General features: G+C 38.5%; 2 protein-coding genes across 2 annotated transcripts in view; one reads left to right on the top strand and one right to left on the bottom strand.

Moving 5' to 3' along the window:
- The window catches only part of LOC308075683 (GDNF family receptor alpha-4-like), a gene marked incomplete at its 3' end in the record, with an annotated part of 99,612 nt that overhangs the window by 57,199 nt on the left and 25,087 nt on the right, over positions 1-17,326 (bottom strand). The gene's annotated exons all lie outside the window — the stretch shown is intronic.
- LOC308076368 (uncharacterized protein) lies at positions 7,941-14,222 on the top strand (the record flags this gene model as incomplete). The annotated part of the gene is made up of 10 exons (XM_080416602.1): positions 7,941-8,086; positions 8,545-8,642; positions 8,885-8,944; positions 9,038-9,097; positions 9,194-9,256; positions 9,357-9,416; positions 9,964-10,032; positions 10,164-10,229; positions 11,415-11,525; positions 14,197-14,222. The coding sequence occupies 10 exons, from the start codon at positions 7,941-7,943 to the stop codon at positions 14,220-14,222; spliced, it is 759 nt and encodes a 252-aa protein (XP_080272728.1).

Genomic DNA, 17,326 nt, shown 5'->3' with positions numbered 1-17,326 from the left:
GTTTGATTTTTTTTCTTCCTTTTTTTTTACCTTTTATCCCCCAAAATGTCAAATTGTCTTTAAATATAACATGAATCCATAGCAAACAGATAAATGGAGGCACAATGCACAATAACATGGTATGTTTATGTTTATACATATTTTGTAGAGAATTTTTATTTTGCACACCTACTGGGGCAGGTGCGTAGGAGCAGGCAATATAAAACACAATTGTATACATAAATATACAATGTATGTGGTAGCCTCGTAGGGTAGGGGTCCCTGCTCCATCTCCCCATCAGTTTGGGGGTCCCTGGCCTGAAAAGGTTGAAGACCCCTGATTTAGGGTTTTTAAGTGGTTAACTGTCTGAAAATACACATCAACATGAATCCAACAGTGATGATATTGCTGTCAAGTCTATGAAGCTATCTATGAAATCTATGAAAAAGTTTAATCTGCACACAATGTTATACAATAAGTAGTGGGGGTCCCTGCTTCATCTCAGCTAAGGGGTCCTTGGCCTGGAAAACGTTGAAGACCCCTGCATTAGGGCATTAAATGAGACATATAATTGTGCGCTTGTTATGAGCTTGTAGATCTGCCATTTTTTAATTATAATAATAACACCTGTGTGTGTGTGTGTGTGTGTGTGTGTGGGGGGGGGGGGGTCCTGACAACCGGACAGCGTGGATACCAGCCTGCAGACACCAGTAGCAGGTATGTCTTGTGTTGTATTGTATTATATCACATCTTGTATTTCATTTCTAACGCTTACTGGTCCATTTGGTTCCAGAGCAAAATTTCCATTTAGGATCAATATATTTGTAAGTCAAGCTTTTCACACATGAATGCAATAAAAATCCATTCTCATGACATTGACATTTTATGAGCAAAACGTCACGTTTGTCTGCTTATTGCAGTACACCAACCTCACCAAGTCAAATGTACTTCTGTGTGCAAGACGGTGTACATAGAAGAATAAATAATAAGTGTGATGTTCAAAATAGACTGATGAAAATCTAATATTTTATATGTACATATCCTTTTTGCATTCAGGGCCTGCTGCTTGTCCTCTGACGAACAGATGTACATCTCGTTTCTCCTCTCACACCAGAGAGCACCTACCAGGCGCCTACACTCATCCCAGCCACCTAGTAGATGTTCTGGAGCAGGACGTTGTGTGACGTTGTCCCTGCCTCTCCTCAAGCCTAACTGCACCCCCAACCCCACATAATTATGACTGACATGGTTCTATGGCTGTAGGAACAGTGTGTGTGATTGCAGGAACAACATGAGAAACATTATTCTACCAATCACATAGTAAAATCCTCAGTGTTAAACTATAAGTGTGTGTTTAATTGTAACCCAGTGTACCTGTAACGGGTGCATTTGGTTACATTTGTACACTCTTGGTTAAATTAACACTGAGGATTTTACTATGCAGGAGGTGTGAAGCTGATGAAAATAATACACATTACATGCCTTGCATTTGAGTTCAACTTTGGTGAAACATTAATTTTGCCAAGGCAGGCTTGGCCAGAACCTCCATCCAAATTTGATGATGGAGAGGGCCATTATATTTCCACACTGACTCCAGAGAGCCACATTGCATATACTGTCGGGCAGTCACCTCTTATCTCCATATTTTAACTTTTTTCGTAAATTGATGCTGTACTTCGCCATTCTATGTCACACAAAAGTAGCAAAAATAGCCAATCTACAAGCTACATTGGACACAAAAAAGACAATAATATTGTAATACTAGTCACTAATATAGACTGAAGTAATTAAAGTGGGTCATGTTTGCATGTTTGGAATTGTAACAGCTTAAATCAATCAGTATTCTGATATTAAGTGAACAGTATACATGACTGTTACCATAGCCTTGTATTGGTGCATTTGTCTCCAGGGGGATACACCACAAATGAGCACATGTGCCAAGCTATCACGCCAGTGTATTTGAATAAATTAATAGGCTTGTATTTGTATTTGCAGTCAGATCACCTTACCACTATTTTTTGGGAAAAGACAAGACGACTAATAACAGAACTAATGCAAAACATGGTTATCAATTATGTAGTAATTGATAACCATGTAGGTTATTCATACTGAAATGTTGTTGTATTATAATACTGTATATTTAATTTTCCCCTCTGGGAGTCAATAAAGGTGCACCTTATGTTATCATATAATTGTGTCTTGAAATATAAATCTGTAATTCACTGCTATACATTGTACAAATATACAAGTTAATGAGCTGTGTTCTGACCAGAAAGGTTAACATGATGGGAACATAGATTGAAAAAGCAATTTCTACAATGCACATACAGTAAGTAAAGAGACCAAAACATATTTTGTTTTGTACTAAGAATGTTGAAAACCAAATCAATTATCAGTACCAGATTAATAAGGCTAACATCCTCTAGGTCAGTGGTTCTCAAACTGGGGGTCGGGACACCCAGGGGGATCCCCAAATTATTTTGGGGGGTCCCCAGATGATTAAAAGAACCCCCCCCCCCCCTATTCTGGGGGGAACATTTGCAGAAAATAGCAGATCTACAAGCCAACAACACGTGCTGCAACCCCTTGTGGGCATGTAGATCTGCTCTGTTGAAAATAGCCAATCTTCAAGCCAACAACACAGCGCTGCGACACGTGGGCTTGTAGATCGGCTATTTTCGGTTAATACAGACATGCAAAAGTGTCACTTTTCAGCTACAGTCACCTTTTTGAACCCAAATAGGGCAATTGTGTGACACCTGACCCGAAAGAAAACAACATGTCACCTTTTTCACCTCGGGGCTGTTTGCATGACTGTTAATAGGTTTGGTGTAGAGGGGAAAAAAGAGCAGACAAAGTACTGAGGGTTAATGTCTGAAAATACACATTAGCATGACTCCAACATATGAATAGAAAAGATATGTAAACAGATAAAGAATATTAATTTCCACAACACTGATGAGTGCTGTAAAACAAGTCTATGAAGCTATCTATGAAATGAATGAGTTTAATCTGCAACTCAATTTAATTTTTACTACAATATGTAGTGGGGGTCCCTGCTTCATCTCTCTCTCAGCTAAGGGGTCCTTGGTCTGAAAAACAGAGTATACGTGGTCCATTTCTTTTTCCATCTATGAACTTATAGATCTTCTATTCTGCTGAATGTTTGCCTAGGTCACATGGGGTCATTGGGGGAGACACCAAGCTAGATGACTGAATTGGTAATTGGCATCACAACAAGACTCCAACCTAGACGTTCAACCTATAGTGTCCAGGAGAATTACCCTCCCATACGCCCCATCCCCGCTCGCGGCAGCGAACACTGCAGGAGGGTTTTTTCTCCCCCCTTTTTTATCTCTCCTCACCTTAATGTTGGTGTATTCCACAATATTCCACAACATTCCGCAAAAAAACAACAACAGACAGACAGACAGACATAGATATACAGCAGACAATCTATGTCTGTCTGTCTGTCTGTCTGTCTGTTTATTCTTTTCACAAAATAATGTAGTGTATACAGTAGCTATAGCTAGGTTGCCTGAGTTCACTCTACCGTTCAATTAATTGCTTTTCATTTGAAGTTAGGAAAATAATAATCTCTCAAGTGTTACTTCCTATTATAGATTATGCTGATGTTGTGTATGCAGAACACCACAGAACCTCATCTTAAGCCTCTTAATGTTTTATATGACTCCTTGTGCCGGTTTGTCTTGAGGTCTATATGGAACTCATCACTGCCTCATGTTCACCTCACTCAATTGTTTATGCTTCTAAATTGACTGTACCTGTAGGGATATATACACTGATAGTAGTTGCACTGTGCCCTTCCTTCTCTTCTGTTGTTTAACAGCTGATGATGTGGTGTTGGTTGGTGGGGTGGGTGGAAGAGGGTGAGCAAGCTATCTGTGTTTGAATGTATCTGTATACTTGTATTGTATGTGTGTATCTGTCTGTTGTTAATGTTTTTATGGGACCCCCTCGAAAATGAGATGCTGCACCCCAAAGGGCTATCCCTACAATAAAAACCTGAACAAATCTGAATATCTATCATGGTGTCACAGTGCTTATTTACAGCTAATAAACACAGGTTGCTGTTTCACCATGTTGATATGTGACATGACATCATGCTAATTTCTAACTGGGCATTTATTGTGTGATACACCAACATTAAGGTGAGGAGAGATTTTGTTACTGTGCTAAAAAAAAGCCTAACCAATTTATAGATTTCCTGTAAGCTTGTCTAGTTTTAATCGTTGATATATTATTGTGATAGCTATAGCCTATAACAAGGGTTCCCAAACTTTTCAGGCCGTGACCCCCCAAAATAATCCCCCAAAAAAGGAGTTGAGATGTTAAATTTAGTTTGACTCGGCTCCACAGATAAATACATTGCAAAAATAGCAGATCTACAAGCTCAAAACACCTCGCATTTGTGAGCTTGTAGATCGGCTATTTTCACAATGTTTGCCTCTTTCTTAGGTCATATTTGACAATTTGTATAGTTTTATTTTATAATATAATATTTTTTATAGTATATATATTTTGTAACTTTTTTTCGATTTAGAGGTATTAAAAAGGTCTTAAAAGTCCTTAAACTATCACTTTAGAAATGTGAAGATACCCTGTATACGCTTATACTGTATTTGACTGACTGACTGACTGACTGACTGACTGTACCAGGGAAATTAGGGCACAGCAGGTGAACATACTTAGAGGTAATCGGCGCACTGCACAGAGACAGAGGAGTTTTATTTATTTTAAATGTATATTCAAAATAATTAAGTAGCACAATTTCAACGGCACAAATTAGAGCACAAGCACAAAAAATGAGATTTATACAGGGGCCAGTTTCGAATTGCAGCCAAGTGCTCTTTTAGAGCGGTTTTATAGATAGATATATCTGTCCATCTGTCTAACATTGATGTAGCCATAATGTTATATTATAATCATGTATGTATATATATATATATATATATATATATATATATATATATATATATACTCAAGTACTGTACTTAATTTACAATTACAATTTTGAGGTATTTTTACTTTACTGGAGTATTTCCAGTTTGCAGTACTTTTACTTCTACTCCACTACATCTCAGAGGCAAATATTGTACTTTCACTCCACTACAATTATTTGAAAACTTTAGTTAGGCCTACTAGTTACTTTGCAGATATACATTATTATATTATAAAACCATACATTAAACATTTAAGCCCTATTGTATACACAATGGTGCCTCCTGCTGGATTGTGTAATAACTGCAGCCCACGGGAAGGGGTGGGGGGCTGATACACACGACGCACTGTTTACACGCGACACACTGTTTCTGCAAGTGACGCTAGCCTCAGATTGGACAAAAATACGTCACAAATGACACGCGGCCACAAGCTGAAAAAGAGGAGTCACACATGTGTAGACATCAGATCCACAATCGTAATGTGTGCGTCACTTGTAGAAGGCAATGCGCACATGTGTAGAAATCAGATCCACAAAGCATATATTGTGCGTCGTAGTTACAGAGCTCGATTTTTTTTTACTTGCAGATACCAGAAAACACGAGTGAAGCAGTCAAAACATTTGTGAATTCATTTGCGAGTTATTAGCCATAAAGATTATTTGCCAGGTGTAAATTACAGAGTTGGAGAGGGAGGAATTGGACATTATTGCGCACATAAAAACATGTAACATAACATGTAAAAAGCAGGCGACAAATGTGCAAATAATAACTACAGAGCTTGACTTTTTACAGAGCTCGATTTTATATTTACAATGCTGATTTTTTTACGACTGACGAATGCCTAATATTTGCGACGTTAATAAATATACGACTGACGAATGCCTAATATTTGCGACGTTAATAAATATACGACTGACGAATGCCTAATATTTGCGAGGTTCAATATAAATACGACTGACGAATGCAAAATATTTGCGAGGTTAGAAAAAATCTTTGCAGATAATAAAGTCCAATATTATCTTCCATAGAGAAGCGGGGAGAAGCAGCCAGAAACGTGTCTCTGAGGTAAGTCAGTCATCCTCATTTCCCCCCTCCACTTTAATGATTACTAGTCTAGTTGTGAACTTGTGCATGCTGTCGTTCAGTCTTGCTCCAACAAATGATGTGCTGTTCATGTCTGTAGACTCTGTATATAAGTTTAAATGCGTTTCCCTCACACACCTTAACTTTAACGTTACGACGCACGCCAAGCCGGTGTGTGTGTGAGATTGCTGCCGTGCACAGGCACTCGTCGGTGGGGCTTTTAATGTCATGTTCGTCGGCTAGCTTGTTTGCACGTTCTCCATTGAAATCTTAACGTTTATGTAGATGTACGGGCCGTACATCTACATAAACGTTAAGATTTCAAATATAAAGTGCTGACCCCATGGCCATGGATGTTACAATTATGTATGGGTCCTCAAAAGTACCCGAATGTTCCGTATTGTTCAATAAAAATCATTTTAATCCGATCGGTGGCCATTTGCTCATAGAGTTATAATGTATCAGAGGAGTGCAATACACCTCCCGACCGATAGGGTCGCTTAGTTGAAAGCATGGTGAAAATACGGAGAAAATGTCCACCAATCGGATTAAAAAGCTTTTTATTGAACAATACGGAATATACGGGTACTTCTGAGGGCCCGAACATAATTGTAACATCCGTGGCCATAGGTTAAGCACTTTATATTTGAAATCTGAACGTTTATGTAGATGTACAAGAGAAAAATGGAGAAAATGCAAACACCAGGTTGAAGTTTATCCATGACTGTCATGATATGACGGTCATGTTTCAGAGCTATGGTCCAGGGGGCTGCATTGGTCCTGTTTATTTGATTAAAGTTAGACATTCGTTTACGCTGGTATTTTATGAAGTTAAGATTAATAATGAGCTCAACCTTGATGTTGATCTAAATGTACAATTGTGCAATGTTATTTCAGCTCATTTCACCCTGCAATGCAGCTTTTCCCTCTTTTTGTTTTTAATGCAATATTAGTGTAAGATGTTGACAATGTTTTCTAAATGACCAAAAACCAAGTATTACTGCAGTGGTTCTCAACCTGTGGGTCGGGACCCCTAGGGGGTCGCCACATGATTTCCGGGGGGTCCGCAGATGACATTGAAAAATGGGGGGGGGGATGTGTTGCCAAAACAAAAGGAAAAAAAGACTAGAAAGAGGCAAACATTGTGAAAATAGCAGATCTACAAGCTTTCATTGTGAGCTTGTAGATCAGCTATTTTCACAATATTTATCTGGAACCATGTCAGACTAAATGTAATGCCTCAACTCCTACAATTCCAAGTGCTTGTCTGGGTGAGGGGTCCCCAGTTCAAATATCATTATATTGGGGGGTCCCCACTTCAAATATCATTCTTTTTGGGGGTCGAGGCCTGAAATGGTTGAGAACCACTGTATTACAGTACCAGCTGATGTATTTGCAATAGGCCATCTGATACTAAAAATGAATATGTTTGTGTTGTAGGGCTAAACTAAACTAGTGGTTTTCAAAGATTTTGTGTCAAGGCACACATGTATTCATCATGTTAAATAGTCTCTATAATGTGTGCACTCTTTATATTGTTTGCATATACTAATGCCAAAAAAAATAAGAAGCCCTATTTCATACTTTCACAACATTTGAATAGTGAAAATTGTAGATTTAAAAGCTTTTGATCTTATAAGATGCCTTTTTTTTAAGCTTGTAAATCAGCTAGTCTTTGTTTTGTTTGTTTTTTAGGATATAGAATGTGTCTCTAGTGGGAAATTAGTGCTGATGTAGATAATAATTATTCATAAATAGTTTTATATATTGCATAATGTGTGCTGCCTTGTCAAATACATGATACAAGCACACCTGGATTGTTTGTGTCACGGTTAATTTACAGTACAATTACATTTGTAACCACCAACTAAACCAAGTATTACATATGTTTTGATTCAACACTGACTGCAGTCATGTTAAATGTCATTTTCCCTGTGCTCTTTCCAGAGACCTTTGATGAAGCTAAGCGACGAGAGACCAAGTACACCTCAACAATGTGTCCAACCTCCCACATAGAATCTGAGGACGATGGAGAACTACGGCAGAAAAGAAGATCCAGGTATAGTGATTACTCTTTTCTTTTTCTTTTTCTTGTCTCTCTCCCCTCAGCGTGGCCCTGATAGGGCCTGCTGTCTAGTGTTAGTCTGTACCTCTCTCCTTATTTCTATCACCATGCGATCACACCAATCACAGCTCAGCTTATGCTACCACATGGATTCAGCTAACCACACAGGTCAGCTGACATTGCCTCATAATAATGGCTTGCCTCATGCTAGACCAATCATAGATCAGCTCACGCTAGGGTGTTGGAGCAGCATTGGTGATGTGTAGGTATTGTTCAAGGTATGATTTATTGAATACTATAATTACAATTTGCAACTAGTACAGCGGTACAATTAGGTACTGTATAACACAAAGGCCTGATGGCTTGTTCCCATTGTGGTCCTATATATTCAGACTGTAGACTTGGCTAATAAACATAGTATGACTACATTCTGTATATTGTGTTTTCTTTAGGGCAAATCCCCAGTATGAGCACTCAGACTCTGATGACCAATCGGGTGGCGATGTTAAAAGAAGACGGTTTGCCAAACCACCTGAAGTGGGTTTCCCAGGTATTGACACAATGCAATGCATTTATTTTATTTGGCAGTCTTGGAACTCTTGGACAATATAGCCCTGTGATCACTGCAACACAGTTAATAACAAATTACACCTGTCTGACATTGTACCAACACAAAACTGACCATTTTGATTACAACACTGGGCTTGTGCATTGGTTGCAGTTAGCCTATATAGTTTTAGCCCAAAATAAATACATTGTGAATAACATTATGCCAACTATATTATGTTGTAGGAGAGACACCAAAATCCAGCAAGCCTCGAGCTGTGCGGTCCCCAGACCAGGAAATGAATGGTATGTTCTGTTGCTATCAATGCTAAAACATCAATTGGATAACTGTTTAAACACAATTTGCTTAAACTCACAATGGCTGGTTTACCTTTTTAGATTCATTGAATGGCAGCTTTGGCTATTTAAACCATTTGCTGTCTCCTGATCCAAATAACAGTAAGTGAACCCATATCATGTGTGTTTTTTCTTGAGCTGGCATCATGCATGCAACAGAAGACATGTTATCTAAATTAAAATGTGTATGCATTTCAGATATAACACCAAGATCAACTCCAGCTCACTACAAAACTCTACCCTCACAACTTGCAAGGAATGGTATGTCACGATAATAGATATGTGTAGTAGAACACCATGCTTTTAGATGGAGCACTCTGTATACATTTTGTCACAACTTGTTTTCCATTGCCCCTTGTAGATCTGGTTACTGGCACAGATGGCAACTACCTGCAATCTCCACCTGAGCAAGCTCATAATTGTGAGTTATCAAACAGTCAGCAGTCACATAACATAATATTCTGGCATGTTTGAACATTCTGGCATGTTTAAACATCTGTGTTGTGTCATGTGTGTTTTATGACGTTTTTCATGAAAGTGAAAATTGGGACAGTGTATTTAGCTTTCATCCCTTTATTTTATCCCTGGGTCAGAGCAAGGGATCAGCTGAAAGGAAATCATACATTTCCTTACATGGGAGGTTACAATAGTGTCATACGCTAATAACTTAACTGCCTTGTGCATTTCCTACTGTGTGTTTCAGCTGTGATGTCAGGATTTGGTGCAGCCCATTACCACCAGCTGCACAAGTACTGGTATGATACCCTACTCTTTCACTACACTAACGTTTTGAGAGACCGGGACACAGAACTCAAGGAATACTATTTGACATTAGTATGACTTACAATTCAGATTTTGTGTTCAGACATCCTGTGGTAGTTGACAACAATATGCTGCAACATCACGTTGTGTTGCTACTCCCAAACTGTAATGAAATATAACTAATGATTTTGATTTTGTTTCTACAGGGATATCGGGAATGGGATATGGCTCGGTGCAGTACACCCCCGTTGGACCCCCACAACGTGCACAAAATGGTATGCCATTGTATTCCTCACTAATTAACCCAATTTACTACTAAAATGTAAAGTAATATCTTTGTAGACAAATCAAATCACACTAGTCATGTTTTTTGTGTAAATGTTAAAGCATTTGTTTTTCCCTCTAGACTTCTTTAGAGGAAACTGCAACCAGTTTGATCCCATGCAGTCAGTGCCTGATCATGGTTGCAATGGTAAGTGAACAAGACGGTCATCTAACATTTGTAGACATTTTATGATCTCTGTGTGTGTGAAAAGGTTAAATCTCTATATTCTGATGATGATCATTGCTCTCTTCTTTGTTCATCTGCCCTCTTTGATTGAATACTTTATCAACAGTTTGAAAAAAGTACAGGGGCTGCTAAAAGCCAAGGATAACAAAAAGCCCTGAGGGCTGTTTTGTGGTCCTGTGTATTCAATTACTGTAATCTGTATGAGTTCTCTCTCCTGATAGGATACTGAAACTGCATTTTCTGTTTACTAAAGAGCTGTAGGGAAGGGGAGACCCCTGTTACTGAATAAACACTTGATCACAATGATTGTTATTAGAATATATTCTCTCACACACACACACACACACACACACACACACACACACACACACACACACACACACACACATATAAGAGTTGCTGTTGTGCTGTTTCTAACATATGTCCCACAGAACATAGCTCAATGGCCTATTTGTTTCTCTCGTCTGATTTAGATTGCTCGCCTGGCTCTGGTAGGAGGCACCAATTCAGAGAACCTGATCAGACGAATGCTGGCAACTGCTCTGACTAACGCCTTGGCCTGTCAGTACAACTGGGCTGGAAAGAGCCCAGTTGCAGCAGCAAGAAGCCATTCAAGGAAACAGCAATACAAGACTGCATGTTTGGTGAGTTTCCTCCCCTGCAAACTACTTAATAGCTTAAGTTTATCGAGTGAGGTGTGACTGATGGTGATTCAGAACATAATTATGCTCTTTGTGAGCCATATAGAACCGAGTTTGAATCCAACTCCTATAATGTATTGCATGTTTCCTCTCTGCCCTTGTTTCATGTCTCTCTGTAATCCCCTGTTGAAGAATAAAGCATGAAATGACAAAACTTAATCTAACAAAGGTTAGGTTGGAATCAGGTGATGGTGAAAGTGCAAGCTATAATAAATAAACCAAAAAAATACAACCTAATTGGTGAGCTTTAGAGGTGCTCGGATGCAAATGTTATTACCTGGATAGAGCCAGGCTAGCCGTTTGCTCCTCTTTCCAGTCCAGATTGTAGCTTGTGTTACTGTACAGAGTGAGACTGATTTTCTTATTATAACAAGAAGTTGTACGGGATATACACACACTCTCTCTCTCTCTTCCTCACTCTTATTTTTGTAATTTTGTCTTTCAGCTGCTGCTCGGCAGTTCAACCGCAAGCTGACCCACAAGGACTCCAGTGAAACTGTGAAGAAGTGGCTTCGTTATGCTCCAGAGCGCGAGGGAGGCATCCCAAGGAACACAAGTGAAACGAACGCAAGACAAACAAACGCAAGTCCAACTTAGGGTACCCCACCACACTCTAATGTGTTTTCCTTGTGCATACAGTACAATGGTTACCTTCTCATGGACAATACTGTTCTTTCATGGACAATAGACTGTTGTTCTTACAGTCAAAAAGGAGTCAAATGTTTACAGCTTCATGGAAGACTTGAAGCTTCAGGCTCTTCTTGTTACAGTGTTTGGAGTTGCACTAATGGTTCTTACACACCCTCGTTTTTTATGGGGGTATCTTGTGTCACTGTATTTTGCACATACGATGTGTCCTCTGCATTTATTCCACGGCATTTGGAAAGCAATAACGGGTTAAGAGTCTTGCTCAGGGACGCATTGCTGCCTGTTTTCTGAAATAAATTTGAATATTAAAATGTTTTCTCTCATTTTTAAGTTTGTTTTCATAGATTTTGGGAAATATGGTAATGTAAGGTAATTTTGAACAAGCTAATAACCATTGTCTGCCAACAATACATGGTGTAGTGAGTGTTTACAAGTTTGGACCACTTCATTCAGTACAGTATTGATGTTGCATTTGTTAATGGTCTGTTAAGATGTAGACCTATAAGCAGAACTCATTGGTGAAAAACATTAACCTTTTTAATGTGTTACAGTATTAAACTTTCACTTTACGCTCAAGAGTTAAAGAACTATAATGGTTGGAAACCAAATACTGGTTTCCAACTCCATTTAGCTGGGGACCACCTGGAATCCTCAAGAGCCACTGGTGGTCCCCGGACCACTGGTTGAAAACCACTGCTTTAAAGGAACAGTTCATTTAAATTTTTAAATGTTGAAAAGTTGCACTTTAACTAATTGTTAAATAAAAAGTTTACATTAATAGTCCTTGTTTTCTTTTTTTCATTGAGCAGATCCACAAAGCATGTTTGTGTATGTATGGTAAAATCACAGTTAAAGTAAATTGTACAATACTTTACTGTATGTAAATTTACAGTAAATGAAATTACTTTCACAGTAATGGTAATAATATATACAGTAAATAACTGTACTACATACTGGTAAATTACATTACTTTCACAGTAATGGTAATAATATATACAGTAAATAACTGTACTACATACTGGTAAATCACAGTAAATGACATTACTTTCACAGTAATGGTAATAATATATACAGTAAATAACTGTACTACATACTGGTAAATCACAGTAAATGACATTACTTTCACAGTAATGGTAATAATATATACAGTAAATAACTGTACTACATACTGGTAAATCACAGTAAATGACTGTAATTTCACAGCTGTGAAATTACAGTCATTTACTGTGAGATAATTACTGTGAAACTTACTGTGAAAGTGCGGCAATTATTATCCAGTAATTTACTGTGAATTCGCTGTGAATTATTTAACAGTGCACCCATCAGGGGATCGATTATACTGGAGATAAATATTCTGTGACTAAGAAAAAGGGTATAAGGGTATAAGCCTCTTATACCCTTGAAAAGGGTATAAGAACATTGAAAAATTGCTGGAACAATTATTTTTTTATTTCATTGGCGCTGAATCAGTTAATGACCCTAACCCAACCCGTACCATTCATTTTATTGTGGGCCAGGGATGACCCGCCCGCCCACACCTGCGACAATTGCGTCAAATAAGCTTACCCAAAACCACCCTAACCCACAGGTCACCCTGGGTTACAGGACGACCCGCACATCACTACCGGGACACACAGACAATCACAGACAGACACAAAGACCCTCTCATAGACAGCTACAGCTATAGCCTCTTGCAATGACTTGGATATTTACATATAATTAGTGAGGTAGTGCAAAGCATGCCCTTTTGTTAGTTTATATAAGAATGACATTATAGCTGACGTGATCGTCTAAAGCTGTGCAGTGGTGGAAAAAGTACTTACATTGTTTTACTTAAGTAAAAGTATCAATACTGCAATGTAAAAATACTCTGTCACAAGTAAAAGTCTGGAATTAAAAATGTACTCGAGTACAAAGTACAAAAGTGCATGCATCAAAATGTACTTAAGTACGAAAAGTGAAAGTACTCATTTTGCAGAATGTCCCATTTCACTAGTTTTCAAATGTATAAAAATATTTTGAAAATAGCAGATCTACAAGCTCATGCGACGCATTGTGAGCTTGTAGATTGGCTATTTTCAAATGGCCGAAATATATATAGGGCTGAAGTGTTTACAGTATGTTTTGTAATAATAATCATAATCTACAAAGTAACTAGTAACTAAAGCTTTCAAATGGTTGTAGTGGAGTAAAAGTACAATATTTGCCTCTGAGATGTAGTGGAGTAGAAGTAAAAGCATTGGAATGACTCTGAGGAAGGTCGAAAGACCGAAACGTCAGTCATTCTTATTACTTGCACTGCATAAATAAAAGGCTTAAATAGTCCGTGCTGCTCCAGCGTCCTTCCCTTTTGTAAAAGCATTGGAAATTGGAAATACTCAAGTAAAGTACAAATATCTCAAAATTGTACTTAAGTACAGTACTTGAGTACATGTACTTAGTTACTTTCCACCACTGAAGCTGTGTTTAGAAAGCAGCTTTTATCAGCTCAGTGCTGTGTCATTTGCAGCTTATAGATTACATGTACATGTAAAAGAGAAGGAAAACGAAAACATTCTGTTGTTGTGCATCTGTGTCAGATAATCTGACACAGATGCACATCTGATGTTCATCTGATGTTCATCTGATGTTCCATTTTTCTTCCATGTTCCGGACTTTCCCCTTCACAGTTATTTAAAGTTAATAAATGTTAAAAAAAACAAAAAACATTTGAGAACTCCAAGGAAAATCCTTTCTACAGTAAGTCCATGATTGGTTAACCAAAGAACACGCTTTTTGAATAGGATTGAACGTCTAGTCAGTATGAATACTCTGAAGATTCTTGCAGGGGCCCTCATACAAGGTTATTATGATTATGCATGCACTTCATGGTATCACAACACCTCCAAGGCCTTAAAAACAAGGCTCCAAACATCCCAAAACAAACTAGTAAGGCTACTTCTTGGCCTCAACTACAAAACCCATCTAAACCCTGCTCATTTTGCTAGGCTTGGATGGCTTAGGGTTGAGGACAGAGTACAGCAACTTGCTATGGGCCTGGTCTTCAAGATACACCACAACATTGGGATCCCCCTGTATTTGTCTAAATACTTCCTAAATGTTAATGAAGTCCACGGTCATAACACCAGAGGCAGCTCCACAAATCATGTGCAACCCAGATTTGGCTCAACAAAGGGAATGAACTCTTTCTCATGCTATTCATCAAAAATGTGGAATGCCCTACCAAAAGGAGTAAAGGAGTGTAAAACCCTACTCACCTTCAAAACTGCCCTAAAGATACACCTTCAGGAGGCTGCAATTCGAAAATGCCCCCTGTCTAAGTCTTAACCTACCCCCCCTAACCCCCCCTTTTTATTTTTCTTCTTTTGTAAAAAAAATGTCACTCTTCATACCAGTAACCTGTAAGCTGATTGTATGACTTTCTGTATAGTAGTGTGTATATCTGTCTGTCTCTTATATGTCATCATGATTTGTGTGCATGGGGATCTCATCTTAAACAAGCTTAGTGCTTAATGAGACTCCCAGTTTAGTAGACCTTGTATTGTGAATTTGTACTTCCATGTACTGGTGTTCTCATGTCTTACTAAATAAAGTACATCAATCAATCAATCAATAATGATTTTATTCTATTCTATTATATCATATTATATTATATTCTACTCTATTCTATTCTAATCTATTCTACTCCACATAGTCTAGTTTATGCGAGGTTCCCCTTGAGAGCTTACTGTAAACAATTCACATCAGATTTCAACACACGTTAGGGAAATTACTTCCAACAGCAAACACAAAAAAATGAAAGTGTTGAAATGGACTCCTGCTCTCCTTTTTCAAGTTGAATAAATTCATGACAAATGCCTCTCTCTGTGAGTCATAAACTTGCATTGTCATGGTGTGTGGGAGTGTGGGAGTGTGTGTGCGTGCGTGCGCGAGAGAGAGAGCTTGCAAGTATGCGTGCGTGTGTGTGTGTTTGCTACAGCTAAATGCTGGGGCTCACACAGTTTGATATTGTATAATTTCTCATTTTATCTCCATGGAATCTGTTGTGATGATGCAGTCGGACTGTAAAAAATAGCGTTCCCACTGTCAACCTTGAGGCTTGTTGTGCAAAGTCAAACAGTTACAGGGACAAATTGTGCTCCTCGGTTTGTTCTATGAACCCTTACCACCCGTACATCATGCCTTTCAAATACCATCTTTTTGTAAAGGCTACTTAGCCACATGGAGCGTAGTAGAATGCATTAGTGGAATGCATTGAAAAGGGTAAAAATGCATTCTACCATGCTGCCACCATAATGTGGAATGACCTACCAAAAGGCATAAAGGAGCTCGACTCCCAAACTCAAAACTATATCTATAACCCAAAAGAAATCCTCTCATCAAAATACAAGTGAACATAGTTTAACTCCTTGAACACCTTGATAGTAGAATCCTCCGACCCACGCCCCCCTCCCCTACTTTCTTTGTAAATATACCTTATGATTCTACTGAGTTTTATTCCAACATGTTTTGTAGTATATTTGTATTGTATTGTATTGTATTGTATTGTATTGTATTGTATTGTATTGTCTGTATTATATGTATTACTGATGAATTGAGAAGCCACTGGGGTTTTTTGTGTTAATAATTGTATCATTTATTTTGTACTGTTAATAAGCATGTTAATAAAGTATTCAATCAATTCAATTCAATCAAACAATTCATCAATCAAAATGTAGCGTCCTTTTTCTGGGGCAAACTTTCCAGGAAAAAAAAGCACATCTACTAAGCTCACAATACGTCACGTTGCAACTCTTTTCTGCAAAGAGATTTGGTGTAGAGGGAAATACTAGCGGGCCTAGTTATAGAGCCCTGGGGGACCCTGGTCAACTAAGTACAGTGTTTTTTTTTTCGTAAATTAACGCCATACTTGAACATACTACAGCGTCACACTCAAAACGCGTCGCTTCGCGCCGCGTTTCGAGCTTGTAGATCTGCTACTTTTGCTATTTTTTTCATTTGAATCCTGAAAACAGGATCCTGAGTAACAGACAGAGACGATATATATATATTGGCTGACACGCTATCTTTCCCATCCCTATAGGTCCAGTCTACTAAAGATATTGCACTATGATATGACAGTGCAAATAAATACGGCCTTAAAGTTTTCGAAGCCGAGTGCAATTTGCCCTCGTTTTGCATCTGATTGCAATTATCCGCGTGGCAAAGCATAAAACGGTGGCTGCACGCCATTACTTGTTTATTACTGCACTCAGTGCACTGGCATCTTTGCACTGGCAACCCAGGAGTTTGTGTGGCTGGTGCCGACCTGACAAAATGCCAGGGTAGTAATCATCATCGTAACGGTTTTGTTTCATTAGAGTGAAATGACTCGACCATCTTGCAATTTGATGCTCTTTTGTCTGGAAATAATATTTGACACAGCCTGTGGTACCTACAGAGCAGAGGGGCAGTGAAATGTTTCTTTCATTTAGGCCATAAATGGGCAACTGGCGGCCCGGGGGCCACATGCGGCCCCCCACCTTCACTTAACACTTTGAGACCTGGAACGCATCTGTGTCACTTTTTCATTTGAGCTAAAAAACATTATTTTACACTTTGGCTATTCAAAAATAGCAGATCTACAAGCTCGTAGCGCGGCACCGAGTGCCGCGCTACGAGCTTGTAGATCTGCTATTTTTGAAAAATCGTGAAAATGTGTGCAAATCT

The sequence above is a fragment of the Gymnoscopelus braueri genome (assembly GCF_963280865.1).
Source record: "Gymnoscopelus braueri genome assembly, chromosome: 20".
NCBI lineage: Eukaryota > Metazoa > Chordata > Actinopteri > Myctophiformes > Myctophidae > Gymnoscopelus > Gymnoscopelus braueri.
Note: the sequence above shows the minus strand (reverse complement) of the source record. Positions and strands in the feature narration are given on the sequence as shown.